At 43.4% G+C, this 21,753-nt stretch overlaps 1 protein-coding gene and 1 long non-coding RNA gene across 4 annotated transcripts in view; one reads left to right on the top strand and one right to left on the bottom strand.

Moving 5' to 3' along the window:
- The window catches only part of LOC139541970 (semaphorin-4G-like), a 73,219-nt gene that overhangs the window by 41,164 nt on the left and 10,302 nt on the right, over positions 1-21,753 (top strand). For all 3 annotated transcript variants that reach the window (XM_071346911.1, XM_071346909.1, XM_071346910.1), the window contains exons 6-9: positions 9,625-9,718; positions 9,857-9,970; positions 11,453-11,607; positions 19,349-19,524. In XM_071346911.1, the coding sequence (XP_071203012.1) occupies positions 9,625-9,718; positions 9,857-9,970; positions 11,453-11,607; positions 19,349-19,524 (539 nt within the window). The remainder of the gene's footprint in view (positions 1-9,624; positions 9,719-9,856; positions 9,971-11,452; positions 11,608-19,348; positions 19,525-21,753) is intronic.
- LOC139541972 (uncharacterized) lies at positions 6,456-9,519 on the bottom strand. Its single transcript, XR_011668433.1, has 4 exons — positions 8,748-9,519; positions 8,306-8,346; positions 8,071-8,135; positions 6,456-7,429 (listed from the first exon to the last, which is right to left on the bottom strand). It is a non-coding gene; the product is annotated as an uncharacterized lncRNA (long non-coding RNA).

The following is a 21,753-nucleotide window of genomic DNA, read 5'->3' on the forward strand; positions in this document are numbered from 1 at the left end:
GGTGCTGGATTGTTTCTGTACCCCTTTTAGGCCATTGTCACAAAAATCCGGGCCAATGTCCGGTTATAATCGGGGTCTCAGCGTTGTCCATCGTAGTCATTCTGTCAGTTGCAGCATTCATATCATGGTCATTGTGTGTATGTGAATAACAACATTAAAGACGATGAGTGACCACAGCATTTCAACAAATTGAGCCATACACAACATAACTTAAGGCCAGTCACCACAGAATGAAATGACATTCTTGCATCTACCTTTCAATTTTGAGATTTGTTGGTGTTTTGGTCCATTAATATTAGTATTTTCAAAAAGTAAACATAAAAATGACAAAAACTTGATGAAAATGTATATTTTCTTAAGTTTATCATCATTATCCTTCATCAACATTTTAATGAGTTTGAAACACTTAAAAAAATGGACATACATCAATGATTTCAAATCTCACTCATTAAATGACACATCATTTAAAGCCCATTTCATAGAGATTGTTACAAACTGGACTATATTTAGTAACTTACTTTGAACAGATGGTTATTGGGTCACAGAGGGGTTGGGTTAAATGCGGAAGACACATTTCAGTTGAATACATTCAGTTGGACAACTGACTAGGCAACTAGGTTGCCTTTTCTCTTTCCCCTTTCTAAATAGGCGTTTGGTAGTCTAAATTCAGTGTACTTGTCTTTCACTGCAATTTCCCGAAAGGCAGACTCTTCCCACACGCCAACTAATTTTTCTCAGCTTCAGAAGCATCTGAATAGATATGTTCTCCAGACCTGCCTAGAGGGAATTGTTGATATGCTTATTTATTTATATTCTAGATTACATTTTCTATGGAAAAATATGCCAAAAATGCATTTTACACACATGTCTTTAGTATTTTACAGATAGATCTGCTCTGGACATGTTCCATCATGGAGTGTCTTAACAAAATTCAATTTAAATATTTAGGCTGACTTCATCCAGTGTCCTGAAAAATGGATTTGCGCGATATGGAAATATTAGCATATTTAATGAGATATCACCTCATTTGCATATTTGAATAACATATTTCAGAAAATGTTTAATATAAAATATTCAGAAATTTGTGTCTACATTTAACTGGTAAAAGTTGATTGTGATATGATTAAGGGGGGAAAAGTACCCTATGAGGGTGTGGTGCCTGGCCTTAAGCATTGAAGACAGCATTTTGTTGACACGATGTCAATCAATCAATCAATCAAATGTATTTATAAAGCCCTTCTTACATCAGCTGATGTCACAAAGTGCTGTACAGAAACCCAGCCTAAAACCCCAAACAGCAAGCAATGCAGGTGTAGAAGCACGGTGACTAGGAAAAGGAAAAACTCCCTAGAAAGGCCAGAACCTAGGAAGAAACCTAGAGAAGAACCAGGCTATGAGGGGTGGCCAGTCCTCTTCTGGCTGTGCCGGGTGGAGATTATAACAGAACATGGCCAAGATGTTCAAATGTTCATTGATGACCAGCGGGGTCAAATAATAATAATCACAATGGTTGTCGAGGGTGCAACAGGTTAGCACCTCAGGAGTAAATGTCAGTTGGCTTTTCATTGCCGATCATTAAGAGTATGTCTACCGCTCCTGCGGTCTCTAGAGAGTTGAAAACAGCAGGTCTGGGACAGGTAGCACCTCCGGTGAACAGGTCAGGGTTCCATAGCCGCGGGCAGAACAGTTGAAACTGGAGCAGCAGCACGGCCAGGTGGACTGGGGACAGCAAGGAGTCATCAGGCCAGGTAGTCCTGAGGCATGGTCCTAGGGCTCAGGTCCTCCGAGAGAAAGAAAGAACTAGAGAGAGCACACTTAAATTCACACAGGACACCGGATAAACAGGAGAAATACTCCAGATATAACAGACTGACCCTAGTCCCCCGACACATAAACTACTGCAGGCTGAGACAGGAGGGGTCGGGAGTCTCTGTGGCCCCATCCAACGATACCCCCGGACAGGGCCAAACAGGCAGGATATAACCCCACCCACTTTGTCAAAGCACAGCCCCCACACCACTAGAGGGATATCTTCAAACCACCAACTTACCATCCTGAGACAAGGCCGAGTATAGCCCACAAAGATCTCTGCCGAGGCACAACCCAAGCGGGGGCGCCAACCCGGACAGGAAGATCACGTCAGTGACTCAACCCACTCATGTGACGCACCCCTCCTAGGGACGGCTTGGAAGAGCACCAGTAAGCCAGTGACTCAGCCCCTGTAATAGGGTTAGAGGCAGAGAATCCCAGTGGAGAGAGGGGAACCGGCCAGGTTGAGACCGAGTCTGCATCTCTCACATGGGTAGGCAGACCATTCCATAAAAATTGAGCTCTATAGGAGAAAGTCCTGCCTCCAGCTGTTTGCTTATAAATTCTGGGGACAATAAGGAGGCTTGCGTCTTGTGACCGTAGCGTACGTGTAGGTATGTACGGCAGGACCAAATCGGAAAGATAGGTAGGAGCAAGCCCATGTAATGCTTTGTAGGTTAGCAGTAAAACCTTGAAATCAGCCCTTGCCTTAACTTGTTACGGCTAGACGTTCCGCTAGCGGAACCCCTCGACAACATCCGGTGAAATGGCAGAGCGCCAAATTCATACTATAAATATTAAACTTTCATGAAATCACACATGCAATACACCAAATTAAAGCTACACTTGTTAATCCAGCCAACGTGTCAGATTTCAAAAAGGTTTACGGCGAAAGCAAACCATGCGATTATCTGAGGATAGCACCCCACCAAACAAACACATGACATTCATATTTCAACCCGCCAGGCGCGACACAAAATGCAGAAATGACGATATAATTCATGCCTTACCTTTGAAGATCTTCTTTTGTTGGCACAAATTGTCTTTTTGTTCGATTAATTCCGTTGTTATATCTCCAAAATTTCCATTTATTTGGCGCGTTCGATCCAGAAAAACACCGGTTCCAACTCGCGCAACATGACTACAAAATATCTAATAACTTACCTGTAAACTTGTTCCAAACATTTCAAACAACTTTCCTAATACAACTTTAGGTATTTTTTTACGTAAATAATCAATAAAATTTAAGACGGGATAAACTGCGTTCAATAGCGGATAAAAACAAAGTGGAGCGAGCGTTCAGGTCGCGCGCCCCTAACAAACAGTACACTTCACTCGACCCTCATTCTGAACAGCCCCCTACTTCTTCATTTCTCAAAGGAAAAACATCAACCAATTTCTAAAGACTGTTGACATCCAGTGGAAGCGATAAAAACTGCAAGCAAGTGCCACAGAAATCTAGATCCCCATAGAAAACACATTGAAAAGAGAGTGACCTCAATTTCTTTTCCTGGATGGATTTTTCTCAGGTTTTCGCCTGACATATCAGTTATGTTATACTCACAGACATTATTCAAACAGTTTTAGAAACTTTAGAGTGTTTTCTATCTAAATCTACCAATGATATCCAATAAAACTTCCGGTGCCGACAGAGATGGCCGCCTCGCTTCGCGTTCCTAGGAAACTATGCAGTATTTCGTTTTTTTATGTGTTATTTCTTACATTGTTACCCCAGGTAATCTTAGGTTTTATTACATACAGTAGAAAGGAACTATTGGATATAAGAGCAACGTCAACTCACCAAAATTACGACCAGGAATACGACTTTCCCGAAGCGGATCCTCTGTTTGGCCTACCACCCAGGACAATGGATCGGATCCCAGCCGGCGACACAAAACAACGATGCCGTAGAAGAAGGGGCAGACTGAGCGGTCTTCTGGTCAGGCTCCGTAGACGGGCACATTGCGCACCGCTCCCGAGCATACTACTCGCCAATGTCCAGTCTCTTGACAACAAGGTAGACGAAATCCGAGCAAGGGTAGCATTCCAGAGAGACATCCGAGACTGTAACGTTCTTTGTTTCACGGAAACATGGCTCACTCGAGACACGCTATCTGAGTCGGTACAGCCACCTGGTTTCTTCACGCATCGCGCGGACAGAAACAAGCATCTCTCTGGTAAGACGAAAGGCGGGGTGTAATGCCTTATGATTAACGAGACGTGGTGTGATCATAACAACATACAGGAACTCAAGTCCTTTTGTTTACCTGACTTAGAATTACTCACAATCAAATGCCGACCGATTATCTACCAAGAGAATTCTCTTTGATCATAATCACAGTCGTGTATATTCCCCCCAAGCAGACACATCGACGGCCCTGAAAGAACTTCATTGGACTCTCTATGTAAACTGGAAACCACATATCCCGAGGCTGCATTTATTGTAGCCAGGGATTTTAACAAGGCTAATCTGAAAACAAGGCTCCCCAAATTCTATCAGCATATTGATTGTGCTTCCAGGGCTGGCAAAACCCTAGACCACTGTTATTCTAACTTCCGCGACACATATAAGGCCCTCCCCCGCCCTCCTTTCGGAAAAGCTGACCACGACTCCATTTTGTTGCTCCCAGCCTATAGACAGAAACTAAAACAGGAAGCTCCCGCACTCAGGTCTGTTCAACGCTTGTCCGACCAATCGGATTCCACGCTTCAAGATTGCTTCGATCACGTGGACTGGGATATGTTCTGCATTGCGGCTAACAACAACATTGACGAATACGCTGATTCGGTGTGCGAGTTTATTAACAAGTGCATCGGTGATGTTGTACCCACAGCATCTATTAAAACATTCCCCAACCAGAAACCGTGGATTGATGGCAGCAGTCGCGCAAAACTGAACGCGCGAACCACTGCTTTTAATCAGGGCAAGGTGACTGGAAAAATGACCGAATACAAACAGTGTAGCTATTCCCTCCGCAAAGCAATCAAACAAGCTAAGCGTCAGTACAGAGACAAAGTGGAGTCGCAATTCAACGGCTCAGACACGAGAGGTATGTGGGTCTACAGGGTCTACAGTCAATCACGGATTACAAAAGAAAAACCAGCCCCGTCGCGGATCACGATGCCTTGCTCCCAGACAGACTAAACAACTTTTTTGCTCGCTTTGAGGACAATACAGTGCCACTGACACGGCCTGCTACCAAAACCTGCGGGCTCTCCTTCACTGTAGCCAACGTGAGTAAAACATTTAAACGTGTTAACCCTCGCAAGGCTGCAGGCCCAGACGGGATCCCCGGCCGCGTCCTCAGAGCCTTATCCCAGTCTGCTGTCCCCACATGCTTCAAGAGGGCCACCATTGTTCCTGTTCCCAAGAAAGCTAAGGCAACTCAGCTAAATGACCACCACCCTGTCGCACTCACTTCCGTCATCATGAAGTGCTTTGAGAGACTAGTCAAGGACCATATCACCTCCACCCTACCTGACACCCTAGACCCACTCCAATTTGCTTACCGCCCCAATAGGTCCACAGACGACGCAATCGCCATCACACTGTACACTGCCCTAACCCATCTGGACAAGAGGAATACCTATGTAAGAATGCTGTTCATCGATTACAGCTCAGCATTTGACACCATAGTACCCTCCAAACTCGTCATTAAGCTCGAGACCCTGGGTCTCGACCCCGCCCTGTGCAACTGGGTACTGGACTTCCTGACGGGCCGCCCCCAGGTGGTGAGGGTAGGTAACAACATCTCCACCCTGCTGATCCTCAACACTGGGTTCCCACAAGGGTGCGTTCTCAGCCCACTCCTGTACTCCCTGTTCACCAACGACTGCTTGGCCATGCACGCCTCCAACTCAATAATCAAGTTTGCAGACGACACTATAGTGGTAAACTTGATTACCAACAACGACGAGACGGCCTACAGGGAGGAGGTGAGGGCCCTCGGAGTGTGGTGTCAGGAAAATAACCTCACACTTAATGTCAACAACACAAAGGAGATGATCGTGGACTTAAGGAAACAGCAGAGAGAGCAGCCCCCTATCTACATTGACGGGACAGTAGTGGAGAGGGTGGAGAGTTTTAAGTTTCTTCTGGGCGTACACATCATGGACAAACTGAAATGGTCCACCCACACAGACAGCGTAGTGAAGAAGGCGCAGCAGCGCCTCTTCAACCTCAGGAGGCTGAAGAAATTTGGCTTGTCACCAAAAACACTCACAAACTTTTACAGATGCACAATCGAGAGCATCCTGTCGGGCTGTATCACCGCCTGGTACGGCAGCTGCTCCGCCCATAACCGGAAGGCTTTCCAGAGGGTAGTGAGGTCTGTACAACGCATCACCGGGTGCAGACTACCTGCCCTCCAGGACACCTACACCACCCGATGTCACAGGAAGGCCAAAAAGATCATCAAGGACAACAACCACCCGAGCCACTGCCTGTTCACCCCGCTATCATCCAGAAGGCGAGGTCAGTACAGGTGCATCAAAGCAGGGACCGAGAGACTGAAAAACAGCTTCTATCTCAAGGCCATCAGACTGTTAAACAGCCATCACTAACATTGAGTGGCTGCTGCCAACATACTGACTCAACTCCAGCCACTTTAATAATGGAAAAATTTATGTAATCATCACTAGCCACTTTATATTATATAATGTTTACTTACTCTGCATTACTCATCTCATATGTATATACTGTACTCTATACCATCTACTGCATCTTGCCATCTTGATGTAATTAAATGTATCACTAGCCACTTTAAACAATGCCACTTTATATAATGTTTTCATACCCTACATTACTCATCTCATATGTATATACTGTACTCTATACCATCTACTGCATCTTGCCATCTTGATGTAATGTATCACTAGCCACTTTAAACAATGCCACTTTATATGTTTTCATACCCTACATTACTCATCTCATATGTATATACTGTACTCTATACCATCTACTGCATCTTGCCTATGCCGTTCGGCCATCACTCATTTATATATTTTTATATACATATTCGTATTCATTCCTTTACACTTGTGTTTATAAGGTAGTTGTTGTGAAATTGTTAGGTTATATTACTTGTTAGATATTACTGCATGGTTGGAACTAGAGCGCAAGCAGTTCGCTACACTCGCATTAATACCTGCTAACCATGTGTATGTGACAAATACATTTGATTTGATTTGATTCCTAGCTTCTGGGCCTGAGTAGCAGGCAGTTTACTTTGGGCACACTTTTCATCCGGAAGTGAAAATACTGCCCCCTAGCCCGAAGAGGTTTTAACAGGAAGCCAGTGTAGAGAGGCTAGCACTTGAGTAATATGATCAAATTTTTGGGTTCTAGTCAAGATTCTAGCAGCTGTGTTAAGTACTAACTGAAGTTTATTTAGTGCTTTATCCAGGTAACCGGAAAGTAGAGCATTGCAGTAGTCTAACCTAGAAGTGACAAAAGCATGGACTATGTCTACTGTGTGTGAATGATGAAAGTATCTTACCCTAGCTGGAGTTCCATTTGAGTGTGTGGTCACTTAGGCCTGCACATCAACCAGTACTGGGACCATTGAAGACTTTGGATACATGCTCTCAAAGTGCTGCTTGAATGTCTTCGGGTCTGCGTCTATAAAGGTCAAGTACAAAATGAATTAAGTTAACAATCTGTGGCTAAGATTGAATTCAAAGTTGACACAAATGATAAACTGAGCAATACGATGCAACAAATTACTACACAAATTACTACCACAAAGGCCAGTACATTAATTTACAAATAGATAGGACAGGGCAGGTGTGGACCAGTGATGCCTTGGCTGCAGTCTTCTGGTCTGCAGCCGCTCCCTTTATCTTCGCCAACCATCGCCTTGGCATCAGTCAACAAGTTCAACTTGAGAGTGGAGCGTGCGTTATATATCAATAACATCTACAGTATATGAATCCACCCCTGATTACAAAGCATACCTGATTACAAATCATAGCCTATCGCTGTGATTTGTTATGTTGATTATCAGGTGTTAGAGTTGGGCTGGGACAAAACCCTTCACACACTCCTCTTCTGGACTTCCTGCAATGACTGGAATATTACAGGAAGTGGAAACAGCTTTCCAAGTGGAGGTGATAAGACTCAGGCCCACCCATTGGTTATGGAATAATGTTGGCAATTTGGCATCAATAACATGACAGTAATTCTACCTCAAAAACAAATGTGTGAATACCAATTCATTTAAAACCCACCAATGCAAATAGGACTAAATAAGGTTACATTACCTTTCCTTGTAGCTATACTAGTAATCTGCTGTCCAGAGGGTAACAGCAAACAGATCAATGTCTTCCTGCAGTAAAGTAAGCACACTGTTGCCTCAAGACTAGCTAGATTACAGGTATTGTGTAAATTCAAAACTTGCCCTAGACAGTTCACAGAATTGTCAAATTAAACAAATTTACCCAATTTACTCATTACTAAATTTAGCTAACATTAGATAGTTAATCCAGATATTCTTACCTTTGCTTCGATTTGGCAGTCTCGTCCAGATCATCATGGCCCTGGTGAGTGACGTGAAGCTTGAGACAGGCATTTGTAGTTGTGTATGATAGCCACATTAGCAGCTAATTAATGTTTCATTTTTGGGGAATAAATACAGGGTTTATATATTGATAAAAGTCACGTTGTCCTAGATAGATTTACACGGTTGTCAAAACATCACACCAGGCAGTGGTGCAAAGTACTTAGGTAAAAATACTTAGTTTTTGGGGTATCTGTACTGTACTTTACTTTACTATTTATATTTTTGACAACTGACAACTTACTATTCCTTCACTATATTCCGAAAGAAAATTATGTACTTTGTACTCCATACATTATATTCAAAAAGAAAATTATGTACTTTTTACTCCATACATTTTCCCTGACACCCAAAAGTACTCATTACATTTTGAATGCTTACCAGGACAGGAAAATGGTCACACACTTATCAAGTTAACATCCCTGGTCAATTTCTACTGCCTCTGTGATGTCAGTGTTGGAGTGTGCCCATGGCTATCTGTAAATAAAAAAAAGAAAATTATGTTTTCTGGTTTGCTAAATATAAGGAATTTGAAATTATTTATACTTGTACTTTTACTTTTGTTAATTAAGTATATTTTAGCAATTACATTTACTTTTGATACTTCAGTATACTTAAAACCAAATACTTTGACTTTTACTCAAGTATAATTTTACTGGGTGACTTTCACTTTTACTAAGTCATTTTCTATTAAGGTATCTTCACTTTTACTCAAGTATGACAATTTACTCAAGTATGACTTTGGGTACTTTTTCGACCACTGAAGCCAGGGTAAGCCTACACAAAAGGGGCGGCAGGTAGCCTAGTGGTTAGAGTGTCGGACTTGTAACCTAAAGGTTGGAAGATCAAATCGCCGAGCTGACAAGGTAAAAATCTGTCGTTCTACCCCTGAACAAGGCAGTTAACCCAGTTAGGATGTCATTGAAAATAAGAAATGTTTCTTACTGACTTGCCTAAAGGTAAAATACATTTAAAAAAACACAGCCCTTATTTTGTAAGTAAGCATTTCACTGTTGTATTTGGCGCATGTGACAAATACACTTTGATTTGATTATTTTAAGTGTTTCTAAAATACCTTATGGGAAAATTAAGGGTGTAAAATCGATTGGAACCATTTCCGTGTTTGACCGCTAGGTTTTATGGGTATTATGATTCATACTGTGCTCTATTAGCATGCTGGGTTACCTGCTTTGGTGATGGTTTTGATCTATATTCCCCTACTGTAGTTATTGATCCTCTCTCTTCTCTTTTCTATCAGGATGTGGAACGCTTCAGTTTCTCCTCTGGCTTTGAAGAGGGCAGGGACAGGTGTCCCTGCGACCCAGCCAAGGGCTACACTGGCCTCCTTGTGGGTAAGAACCCTAATCTACCCCCTGGGCTGCACTATTTTGCCCTAACCCACCACTAAGAATGAACTGAGAGAAACTCATCTATCCCCTGTTCTGTGTTCTCTCTCTTTGATCCCTCCATCTCTCTGGTCCTGATTGCAGACGGTGAGATGTTCTCAGCCTCCCAGTATGAGTTCCGCAGCTCTCCGGATGTCCGTCGGAACTTCCCTTTCCCCACTCTGAGGACAGAGGAGGCCCCCACCAGATGGCTGCTGGGTAAAGAGAGGCTGTCTTATAGACATTGGTTTCATTTTGTGGTTAGATCCCATAGACATTAAAACCAGTAGATAGTGACAGTGCTGACGTTATCCGCGTATTTCTATAGAAAACTCCTGATGGGCAGAAGCATTTGAATTTGAAACGCGCCATATTGCTGAATGGGGCTGAATGGCACCAAAAACTATCTAAGGATCATGGTGAAAGTGGCCATAACTAGCAAAAGATCAAGGTCGATATAGTCATTTTTATCCTGCCTGATAGAGTTAACCTTAACGTCTATGGAGCCTTCTCGTAGCCTGCTGGTCCGTGATTGGTCTGTGTCAGCATGTGGTCCTGTGTGACGACAAATGTTGTAGTCAGAATGGATCACTATTTACTTAAATGTCTCAATTTGTAGGGAACTTTATTCACCTTGGGGAGCCCAAAACGTCCATCTAAAAAAAATTGGTGTGCCAGTGTTCTGGCGATTGTAATTTATATAGGCTGTCTAGGGCAGACCAGGTTTTTTGGCACCACTAGGTTGCTACGCAGTAGCTGACCAACAGAGCTCTTGACTTCACGCTCCAGACCGGACCAGGGGCATAGCCAGAAATTCGTTTGTGTGTGGAGAAGCATTTTTGTAATAATAATGAATTTTGTTTTTGTTTTTGCTCAATCTGATTGGGTGTGCCTGGCAGGGCCTGGCTCCCCAGTGGGTGGGCCTGTGTCCACCCAGACCCACCCATGCCTACGCCCCTAAACCGGACACTGTGGTCCTGCTTGATCCCTACAGCTATGCAATTTTGGAATACCAATGTAAACTGTAATTCTGATACATTATACTACAACTATATGGTACTAAGCAGACCTGGGTTCAAATACATGCATATTTAAATATTTGTATTTGAAATACTTATTTTCTGTGTATTTGAGTATTTTCAAATTTACTGGCCAAATCAACTATTTCTATTTTTCGGGGTCCCCTTGGGCTGTCCTGAACATGCAAGTCAAACTGGGTGGGGGCTTCAATGGGTAAAGTATTAGTATTTGAAAATACACTACTTCAAATAGAGTTAGTTGTAAATACATGACAATACATTCCAATTTCCAAATACATTCCGGCAATATTGAACTACTTGTATTTTCAAATAAACTTTGTCTAAATAATTGTTTTGAAATGTATATGAAAGTCATTAAAATGCAGTAAATATTATCAAATCAAATTATTTGAACCCAAGTGTGGTACTAACTGTGGTACTGGCTGAAAATATAGGGCATTTAATATTCATTCCTTCATAATACAAGCTCTGCCTTCATCTTAGCATACTCTAATTCATATACTGTGGTTATCCTTGCTTTCCACCTACATTATCCTCTGTATCAGTAGGTGGCATGGTATGAGGATTACAATAACAGTAATCTCTCCATAGTATGTGCTTTGCCAGGAGTTGGACAGAATGTACACAGTGTGATGATCTGTTTTTGTTATTGTGTGAGCAGAGGCGGACTTTGTGGGCTCGGCGCTGCTGAAGGAGAGTGTCAACAGCTCAGTGGGCGACGACGACAAGATCTACTTCTTCTTCACGGAGAGGAACCAGGAGCAGATGGCCTACCCCAGCCAGACCAGGGTGGCACGGGTGGCCCGCATCTGCAAGGTAGGCCTGAAGGGGGACATGTGTTATGGCATTAGGGGTTGCCCAACTCAATGGAGGGAGAAAGCAGGGCTCAATAGCTGCAATGGAATGAATGGAACGGTATCAAACACAAGGAAACTCGAGGTTACTTGCGTAACCCAGGTTCTCTGGTATTATGAGTGAGATATCTCACATGTGGGACTCACCTCAATCTCAGAAGCTTGAAGAACCAATTACACACGTACTGCCAAACCCTAAGGTCTGAAGAACTGCTGCTTGGCGAAGCATATCAAGCTAGCCAGATTTCCTTGACAGTTTGAACACAGCCCGCGACGCGGTTAGCCCTTGTGGTTGGGACCGCGGATATTCGCGGGCTTGTGGCTGATTTAAATCCCAGCTGTTTGTTGCTGTTTCCAACGGCCCTGCGAGCTGTGCTGGCTGGAACTGCGTGGAGTACCAGCGTTAGACTACGTCGCTACCAATGACAAAGGCCAACGCCATTGGGAATACCGTTGAGGACAGTGGTGTCTCTCTATCACAGGTGAAGGATCTTTTGAATGAACAAAAATAGTTATACAAGCAGTTATCACAACAACAAGAAAATAGCTTCAGGTGTGTGCAAATACTGGTGGAGTCAACTAATAAAAGAATGGACGATCTGACCAGAGAGTTCCAGGACCTGAAGAATAGTGTTCAGTTCTCCCAGGGTCAGCTCAATGAGTTTAAACAGGAGAACGGCCAGATGACCACAATCTGTAAGTCATTGAGAAAGGACATCAGCTCTGTATGATAACAATAACGGAGATATCAGATCTCGAGGGACAATCAATGCGGAACAATATTGTTGTGGATGGAATTGCAAAATCTCCACATGAGACCTGGATGGAGTCTGAGGACAAAGTGAGGGAAATGATCAATGAGAAACTGAATATGAACCACCGGTAGATTGAGGTTGAGCGCGCCCACAGGACTGTAGAACCCACCACCGGCCCAGGTGATAGGCACAGGCCGATAGTGTTCAAGTTCCTGAGGTTCAAGGACAAGGTAGCTGTTCTGAAAAGGGCCAAGAACTTGAGAGGAACGTATATCTTCCTCAACGAGGACTATCCTGAAGCTGTGCGCCAGAAGAGGAAAGAACTGATCTCATCTGTTAAAACTGCCAGAGTGCATGCGGACATTGCTTACATCCGCCAGGCTCATTGTACACCCTCCCTCCCAAAAGCCTGGAAGTCATCAGAGAGCCAAGCCTGTGGGTTCGTAGCTTCAACTCCTCAGCACACACACACAGACTTACACACACCAACTGGTTGATGGACTGCTGAATAATGTTTTTTTTCTTACTTTGTTTGCTCTTTTTCATATTATGTATATCTCTGATAAGTTACCCAGGAAAGGGCTAAAATGAGCCCATATTAATATATGTAGCCTTAGAAATAAATGTAATGAAATCAATAATTTGCTAACACCAGATAACATGAATATATTAGCCATTTCTGAGACTCACTTAGATAATTCCTTTGATGATACAGCAGTAGCAATACAAGGATCTAACATCTACAGAAGATACAGGAATGCCTATGGGGGAGGTGTTGCTGTATATATTCAGAACCGTATCCCTGTAATGCTTAAAGAATACATAATTTCAAGTGTTATTGAAGTGCTGTGGTTGCAGGTTCACCTGCCTTTAAAAAAAACTTTTACTCTCTTGGGCACCCTATGGGCTTGGGCCCAGCCCCCGACTCACACAATTGACCAGTCACATTTATTTATTATGCAGTTTATTTAAATTGTTTTATTAATCAGTTACCCAATTAAGGCAGGGCCCCTAAGTTACCCACGTGTGCCCCAACCTCCTCTCCTCCTCTCATCTGACGATAAGCAGGATGGCAGCAGGCAGCAGCAGGCTGTCTACACTCATTAAGAGTGGGGCGGCAGGTAGTCTAGTGGTTAGAGCGTTGGGCCAGTAACTGAAAGGTTGCTGGATCGAATCCCCGAGCTGACAAGGTGAAAATCGGTCGTTCTGTGCCTGAACAAGACAGTTAACCCACTGTTCCCCGGTAGGCTATCACTGTAAATAAGAAATTGTTCTTAACTGACTTGCCAGGTTAAATAAAAATATATAAATAAAATGACTATGCATAGACAATAAACAGAGAGTAGCAGCAGTGTAAAAAGAACAATATATGATCAATACAAGTGGATGTCACAGACCCAACACTATTGGTATGCACTCTACGCATGCTGCTATTTAGTAGAGTGATAACCTGATTCATATTCAGGGCTGGACTAATGCAGAGGCTTGCCGGGTCCCAAGATGAAGCAAAGAAAAAAAATTGTTATAAAAATAAAGGAATATATTATATGTGTAATATAGAGTATATATATATATTTTTAACTGCAACCGCAGGAAGATTCAGAAGCCCGCCCTTTTTTTATTGAATCTTTAAGTCAGTTAAGAACAAATTCTTATTTACAATGACGGCCAAACCTTAAACCAGACGACGCTGGGCCAATTGTGCACCGCCCTAAATCATAGCCAGTTGTGATACAGCCTGGAATCAAACCAGGGTTTGTAGTGACGCCTCTAGTACTGAGATGCAGTGTCTTAGTCCGCTGCGCCACTCGGGAGCCCCAAAACTCTACCTACACTACAGTTCAAAAGTTTGGGGTCACTTAGAAATGTCTTTGTTTTTGAAAGAAAAGCATTTTTTTGTCCATTAAAATAACATCAAATTGATCAGAAATACAGTTTAGACCTTGTTAATGTTGTAAATGACTATTGTAGCTGGAAACTGATTTTTAATGGAATATCTACATAGGTGTACAGAGGCCCATTATCAGTCACCATCACTCCTGTGTTCCAATGGCACGTTGTGTTAGCTAATCCAAGTTTATCATTTTAAATGGCTAATTGATCATTAGAAAACCCTTTTGCAATTAAGTTGCATAGCTGAAAACTGTTTTTCTGATTAAAAAAGCAATAAAACTGGCCTTTAGACTAGTTGAATATCTGGAGCATCGGCATTTGTGGGTTTGATTACAGGCTCAAAATGTCCAGAAACAAAGCACTTTCTTCTGATGCTCACCAGTCTATTCTTGTTCTGAGAAATTAAGGCTATTCCATGCGAGAAATTGCCAAGAAACTGAAGATCTCGTACAACGCTGTGTACTACTCCCTTCACAGAACAGCGCAAACTGGCTCTAACCAGAATATAAATAGGAGTGGGAGGCCCCGGAGCACAACTGAGCAAGAAGACAAGTACATTAGCGGGTCTAGTTTGAGAAATATACGCCTCAAAAGTCCTCAACTGGCAGCTTCATTAAATAGTACCCACAAAACACCAGTCTCAACGTCAACAGTGAAGAGGCGACTCCGGGATGCTGGCCTTCTAGGGATCCAAATAAACCAATAAACCCAGAGACAGAGTTAGTGTATTCATCTATGTTATTCCCAGAGACGGCCCGCGTGATCAAAACAGTCCTTTTGCATGGATTCCGGTTGGTCAGACCAGCGTTGAACAGACATTACCACGTGTGCTTCCTGATTTAACTTATGCCGATAGGTGGGGAGGAGCAGAATGGAGCCATGGTCTGATTTGCAGAAGGAGGGGGTGAAGGAGGGCTTTGTATCCATCTTGGAATAGAGAATAACAATGGTCTAATGTTTGTTTCCCGCGAATGCGGCAAAAGATGTGTTGGTGGAATTTCAAGGGAATTTTCCTTACAAGTCCCCGGCGACAACGGATGCGGCCGTGAGATATGCTGTTTCCAATTTGTTCAAAGTCCTGTGTAATTCCATGAGTGCCAGCGTGGTGTAGGCTTGGGGGGGATGTACACAGCTGTGATACAAACAGCTGTGAATTATCTGTCGTTTGTCTCACAGCTGTGAATTTTCTCGGAGATAATTGGTTTGGCATTTGATTGTGAGGTATTCCAGGTCAGGGGAACAGAAACTATTAAGGGTTTGTACATTCGTACAATCCCACCATGAGTTGTGGATCATGAATCATACTCCTCCGCCTTTGTTTTTCCCACAAAGTTATTTTTCCATGTCTGCGCGATGTATGGAAACACCACTGTTGCCAGGCTGTTAGCCTGATCAAGCACCTCCTCCATCAGCCAAGTCTCTGTAAAGCAGATTGTTACAGTCGCCCATTTCTCTCTTGTAGGAAATATGCGCTCTGATCTCACACAGTTTATTGTCCAGAGACTGTACATTAGCAAGTAATATAGTAGGAAGCGGAGGGTGGTTTGACCTTTTCCTTAATCGGACTAGAACCCCAGCTCACCTTCCCCTTCTCCGGCAGCGTCTTTTTGAATAAAGGGCTCCTGTGATGAAAGGATTAAGTAGATTTTGTGGTGAGTAATCTCAGTAACACAACCCAGCCAAGCCACATTGCGTATTGACACCACGCCTGCTTAACCCAGAAGCCAGCCGCACCTTACACCTGGCGACCCTGTCAGCATGCATTGCGCCCGGCCCGCCACAGAAGTCGCTAGTGCGCGACCGGAACATCTCAGCTCGGCCAATTGTGCACCACCCCATGGGTCTCCCGGTCGCAGCCGGCTGTGACAGAGCCTGGACTCGAACCAGGTTCTCTAGTGGCACAGCTAGCACTTCCTTAGACCACTGCGCCACTCGGGAGGCTGTCTTAGCTGCATTCGGAGGGGTTTCTTGGTGTGCCACTGTTGCCAGGCAGAGTAGAAGCCCACCAAGCCCGCTCCAATGGCAGTCTTTCTTTCTCTCCCCATTTCTCTCTCTCTCCACCCCATCCCCTTTCTCTCTTTCTCTCTCTCTCTCTCTTTCTCTCTGTCACTCTTTCTCCTCTCCCCCTCTCTTCCTCCCTTCCTTCCTCTCTCATCACCTCATTTCATTGGAGATCAGCATGCCCAGAAACCACTCCTGGAGATACAGCAGGCTGTTTTTTTCACTCCTCCTCCTCTCTCTTTGGCTGTGCCTGGTGTAACTGTCATCTCCATTGTTTCATGCTTGCAGTACCCCTGTATACAAAAATGCAGCTTTCTGGGAATGGGGACATGTCTGCCCTGTGGAAGTGGTGATGGTGGGGGGTAGAATGTGATGGATCCAGCCCTAACTGGGCCACAGCAGCCCATGCAGATTTAAATCTGGGGGTAGAGGGGGGAGGGCTCGATTCACCCCAATGGCACAGTGGCAGTCGCCCATGATGATGACAGTTGTGGCGGCGACAGATCCGCAGACACAGAGTTCACATTAGTCGCTAGCCAGACTACAACTGGAGGCGTGCCACAGGTCTGTCTGCTTCTCAGCAAATCCCCAACCTCCTTTCCATTGGCAACCAGCATCTACGGTGTACGGTCTACCGCACAGCCATCCAGTTGCCAGATGTGGCATCCATGCTTGAGGCAGGCCTACTTGGCTAGCAGCCCAAAAAGCTATTGGCCATAGCTGAAAGAAATTCCACAAATTAACTTTTAACAAGGCACACCTGTTAAAACTTCTTTGTGATAGGGGGCAGCATTTTCAGTGAACTGCCTCCTACTCTGTCCCAGATGCTAATATATGCATATTATTTTACTATTGGGTATAAAACACTCTGAAGTTTCTAAAACGGGTTGAATGATGTCTGTGAGTATAACAGAACTCATATGGCAAGCAAAAACCTGAGAAAAAATCCAAACAGGAAGTGAGAATTCTGAGGCTGGTCGATTTTCAACTCATCGACTATTCAAATCCCAGTAAGATATGGATCTGTTTGCACTTCCTACGCCTTCCACTAGATGTCAACAGTCTGTAGAACGTTGAATGAAGCCTCTACTGTGATGTGGGGCCAGATGGGAGGTGTTTCAGTCAGTGGTCTGGCAGACTGCCAGTTCTTGGTCATGCGCTTTCCAAATGATATCGCCTTGCGTTCCATTACTTCTGTAGACACAAAGGAATTCTCCGCTTGGAACGTGATTTAATAATTATGATAACAACACCTGAAGATTGATTCTCTACTTAGTTTGACAAGTTTATTCGACCTGTAATATAACTTTTTGAAGTTTTCGTTCGACGTTCGCCTGGATCTGCGCGAGCGTTTGGACATGTGTACTAAACATGCTAGCAAAAGTAGCTACTTGGACATAAGTAATGGACATTATTGAACAAAACAACGATTTATTGTGGAACTAGGATTCCTGGGAGTGCATTCTGATGAAGATCATCAAAGGTAAGGGAATATTTATTTCTGTTGACTCCAACATGGTGGAGAAATGTTGTTATATCTGAGCGCCGTCTCAGATTATTGCATGGTGTGCTTTTTCCGTAAAGTTTTTTTGAAATCTGACACAGCGGTTGCATTAAGAACAAGTGTATCTTTAATTCTATGTAATACATGTATCTTTCATCAAAGTGTATGATGAGTATTTCTGTTATTAGATGTGGCTCTCTGAAATTTTCCGGATATTTTGGAGGCATTTCTGAATATGGCGCCAATGTAAACTAAGATTTTTGGATATAAATATGCACATTGTCGAACAAAACATACATGTATTGTGTAACATGATGTCCTATGAGTGTCATCTGATGAAGATCATCAAAGGTTAGTGATTAATTTTATCTCTATTTCTGCTTTTTGTGACTCCTATCTTTGGCTGGGAAAATGGCTGTGTTTTTCTGTGGCTATGTACTGACCTAACATAATCGTTCGGTGTGCTTTCGCCGTAAATCCTTTTTGAAACCAGACATGTTGGCTGGATTCACAACTTGTGGAGCTTTAATTTGGTGTCTTTCATGTGTGATTTCATGAAAGATTGATTTTTATAGTAATATATTTGAATTTGGCGCGCTGCATTTTTTTCTGGCTTTTGGCCAAGTGGGACGTTAGCGTCCCACATATCCCAGAGAAGTTAATTGAAATGGATTCCAGGTGACTACCTCATGAAGCTGGTTGAGAGAGTGCCAATAGTGTGCAAAGCTGTCATCAAGGCAAAGGGTGGCTACTTTGAAGAATCTCAAATCTCAAATATATTTTGATTTGTTTAACACTTTTTTGGTTACTACAGTACATGATTCCATATGTGTTATTTCATAGTTTTGATGTCTTCACTATTATTCTACAATGTAGAAAATAGTAAAAATAAAGAAAAAGCCTTGAAAGAGTAGGTGTGTCCAAACTTTTGACTGGTACTGTATGAGTGATGTGTGCTGTTTTGTGTTTGTTTAATTTACTTTGTTTACTGTGACTACTGTATTTTCTGAAGGATAAAGTACAGAGGCTGGGTAGAAATATTTTTTTATGAAAAACAGAAATGAAGCGCAACCCACTGGGCACAGACGTCAATTCTTTGTTGGTTGAACGTCATTTCATTGAAATGAAGTAGAAACAACATTGAATCACACAATATGTTTCCAGTGGTGATGTATTAAAACCCAGACAAACAAAGAGACGAGAAGTCTCTGCTCTAAATGAGGTGCACAATCTGCCCATTCAGGCTTCTTCTCAATGCCATCGCCTCCGAGCACCTCCTCTGCTGTTGCTGCTGCTGCCCGAAATACAATTAGAGTAAATATGCTCAAGTAGGCACACTGTGAGCCAGAACCAAACACTCTCATTCAGTGGTACTTGGTAATGCTTCTAGTGTTTAGTGGGGTTGTGTTAGTCTGTGTGTGCACCTGTCTCTGTGTGTATAATGTATGAGTGTGTGGTATAGGTATGTATGACCATGAGCAAACCTGTGTTGATGTGCGTTTGTGTGACTGATGACCTGTTTATCTCTAACCTCGCTCTCCTCCCTCCAGGGTGACTGGGGGGGCCAGAGGACCTTGCAGAGGAAGTGGACGTCCTTCCTGAAGGCCAGGCTGGTGTGCTCCGTTCCTGACTACGAGCTCCACCTCAATGTGCTGCGTAGCGTCTTTGTACTGGAGGGCCCGGATGTACACAGCACCGTCTTCTACGGGATCTTTGGCCTGGAATGGTAAGAGGATGGAGCAATGCGAGTTGTTTACCATACTGCTACTGGCTTGATACTGTTGTATGGTCATACACTCACAACTTAGTATGCAGAGATTTGTTGTCTGTTGACTAGTGTAAGTAGATGTCAAGCGAAGGTATAGAGTAGCTGGCAGCAGTGGTGTTTGTGTTTTGTGCTGATATGCAGAGTCATGCTGCATCCAACTGTCCTAACAGGACTGAGAATCAGATGAAGGGTAAAAACAGCAAAAAATAGCATTCTCACGCTCACTGGCTCTCTTCTCCTTTGTATTGGGACTCTCTCTCTCCCCCTCTCTCTCTCACATACTGTCTTGCTCCCCCCCATTTATGGCATACTAAAGTGCACCTGTGTGAGTTAATCCTGTCACCATGTGTGTGACTTGAGTGAGTAAGCCAGACTCTATTTTTCAGCAGAGAGGAAGAGGCGAAGAGAGAGGGCTCACTCGCCAAAATCTGTCCAGAAGAACCCCAATGCTTTTCTATGGGCATAATATGTAGACCTAAACCTTTCCCTCCTTTGGGACAGGATCTCGTCATTATATACAGAGGTCTGGTTTCAGCCTCTTGCAAATTGGAAAGAAAAGTTGGCGTGTGCACTGTTAGGATGCTGGTTTCCCCTAAACTAAATTGATGTTTTGTCAAAATTTATATAATTATTCCTGTCTAAATAAAAACATTCAAAATACTTCAGAGAGCATGACTTAGCCACACAATTTATATAGTTTTTCCCCCCATGGATTGTTTTAAATCACAAGTGTGTAGGCCTATGCCTATTTGGGAATCCCGCAATTTGGTCAGCGCACGTGGCAATATGTCTAGCTGATTGAGTTGGGACTGTCAGTGAAAAGTATCTCAAATATGTGTGACGATAATGTGTCTTGAGTATCATTTCAAATATTGCAACAAGAAGAAGAGGGATGTGTGGCGAAGCGTAGGCCGGCATTGTAAATAAGAATTTGTTCTTAACTGACTTGCCTAATTAAATAAAACAATAAAGAAATTCATGCACTCAACTCTCCAGAATGGGCTCAGCTGTCTCCCGCGAATCCTTGCACGTTTATTGTTTCATTGTGTGTAACGATGTACGCTGAGAGTCGGGAAGCAAGTACAGTTGTGGCCAAAAGTTTTGAGAATTACACAACTATACATTTTCACAAAGTCTGCTGCCTCAGTTTGTAGGATGGAAATTTGCATATACTCCAGAATATTATGAAGAGTGATCAGATGAATTGCAATTAATCAGGAACTGAATACCAAAAAAACATTTCCACTGCATTTCTGCAGAAGGCTTCAGGGCGCCCAAGGAAGTACAGCAAGCGCCAGGACCATCTCCTAAAGTTGATTGAGCTGCGGGATCGGGGCACCACCAGTACAGGGCTTGCTCAGGAATGGCAGCAGGCAGGTATGAAAGCATCTGCACGCACAGTGAGGCGAAGACTTTTGGAGGATGGCCTGGTGTCAAGAAGGGCAGCACAGAAGCCACTTCTCTCCAGGAAAAACATCAGGGACAGACTGATATTCTGCAAAAGGTACAGGGATTGGACTGCTGAGGACTGGGGTAAAGTAATTTTCCGGGAGGAATCCCCTTTCCGATTGTTTGGGGCATCCGGAAACAAGCTTGTCCGGAGAAGACAAGGTGAGCGCTACCATCAGTCCTGTGTCATGCCAACAGTAAAGCATCCTGAGACCATTCATGTGTGGGGTTGCTTCTCAGCCAAGGGAGTGGGCTCACTCACAATTTTGCCTAAGAACACAGCCATGAATAAAGAATGGTACCAACACATCCTCCGAGAGCAACTTCTCCCAACCATCCAGGAACAGTTTGGTGACGAACAATGCCTTTTCCAGCATGATGGAGCACCTTGCCATAAGGCAAAAATGATAACTAAGTGGCTCGGGGAACAAAACATAAATATTTTGGGTCCATGGCCAGGAAACTCCTCAGACCTTAATCCCATTGAGAACTTGTGGTCAATCCTCAAGAGGCGGGTGGACAAACAAAAACCCACAAATTCTGACAAACTCCAATCATTGATTATGCAAGAATGGGCTGCCATCAGTCAAGATGTGGCCCAGAAGTTAATTGACAGCATGCCAGGGCGGATTGCAGAGGTCTTGAAAAAGAAGGGTCAACACTGCAAATATTGACTCTTTGCATCAACTTCATGTAATTGTCAATAAAAGTATTTGACACTTATGAAATGCTTGTATT

This window comes from Salvelinus alpinus, chromosome 17 (genome assembly GCF_045679555.1).
Source record: "Salvelinus alpinus chromosome 17, SLU_Salpinus.1, whole genome shotgun sequence".
Lineage (NCBI taxonomy): Eukaryota > Metazoa > Chordata > Actinopteri > Salmoniformes > Salmonidae > Salvelinus > Salvelinus alpinus.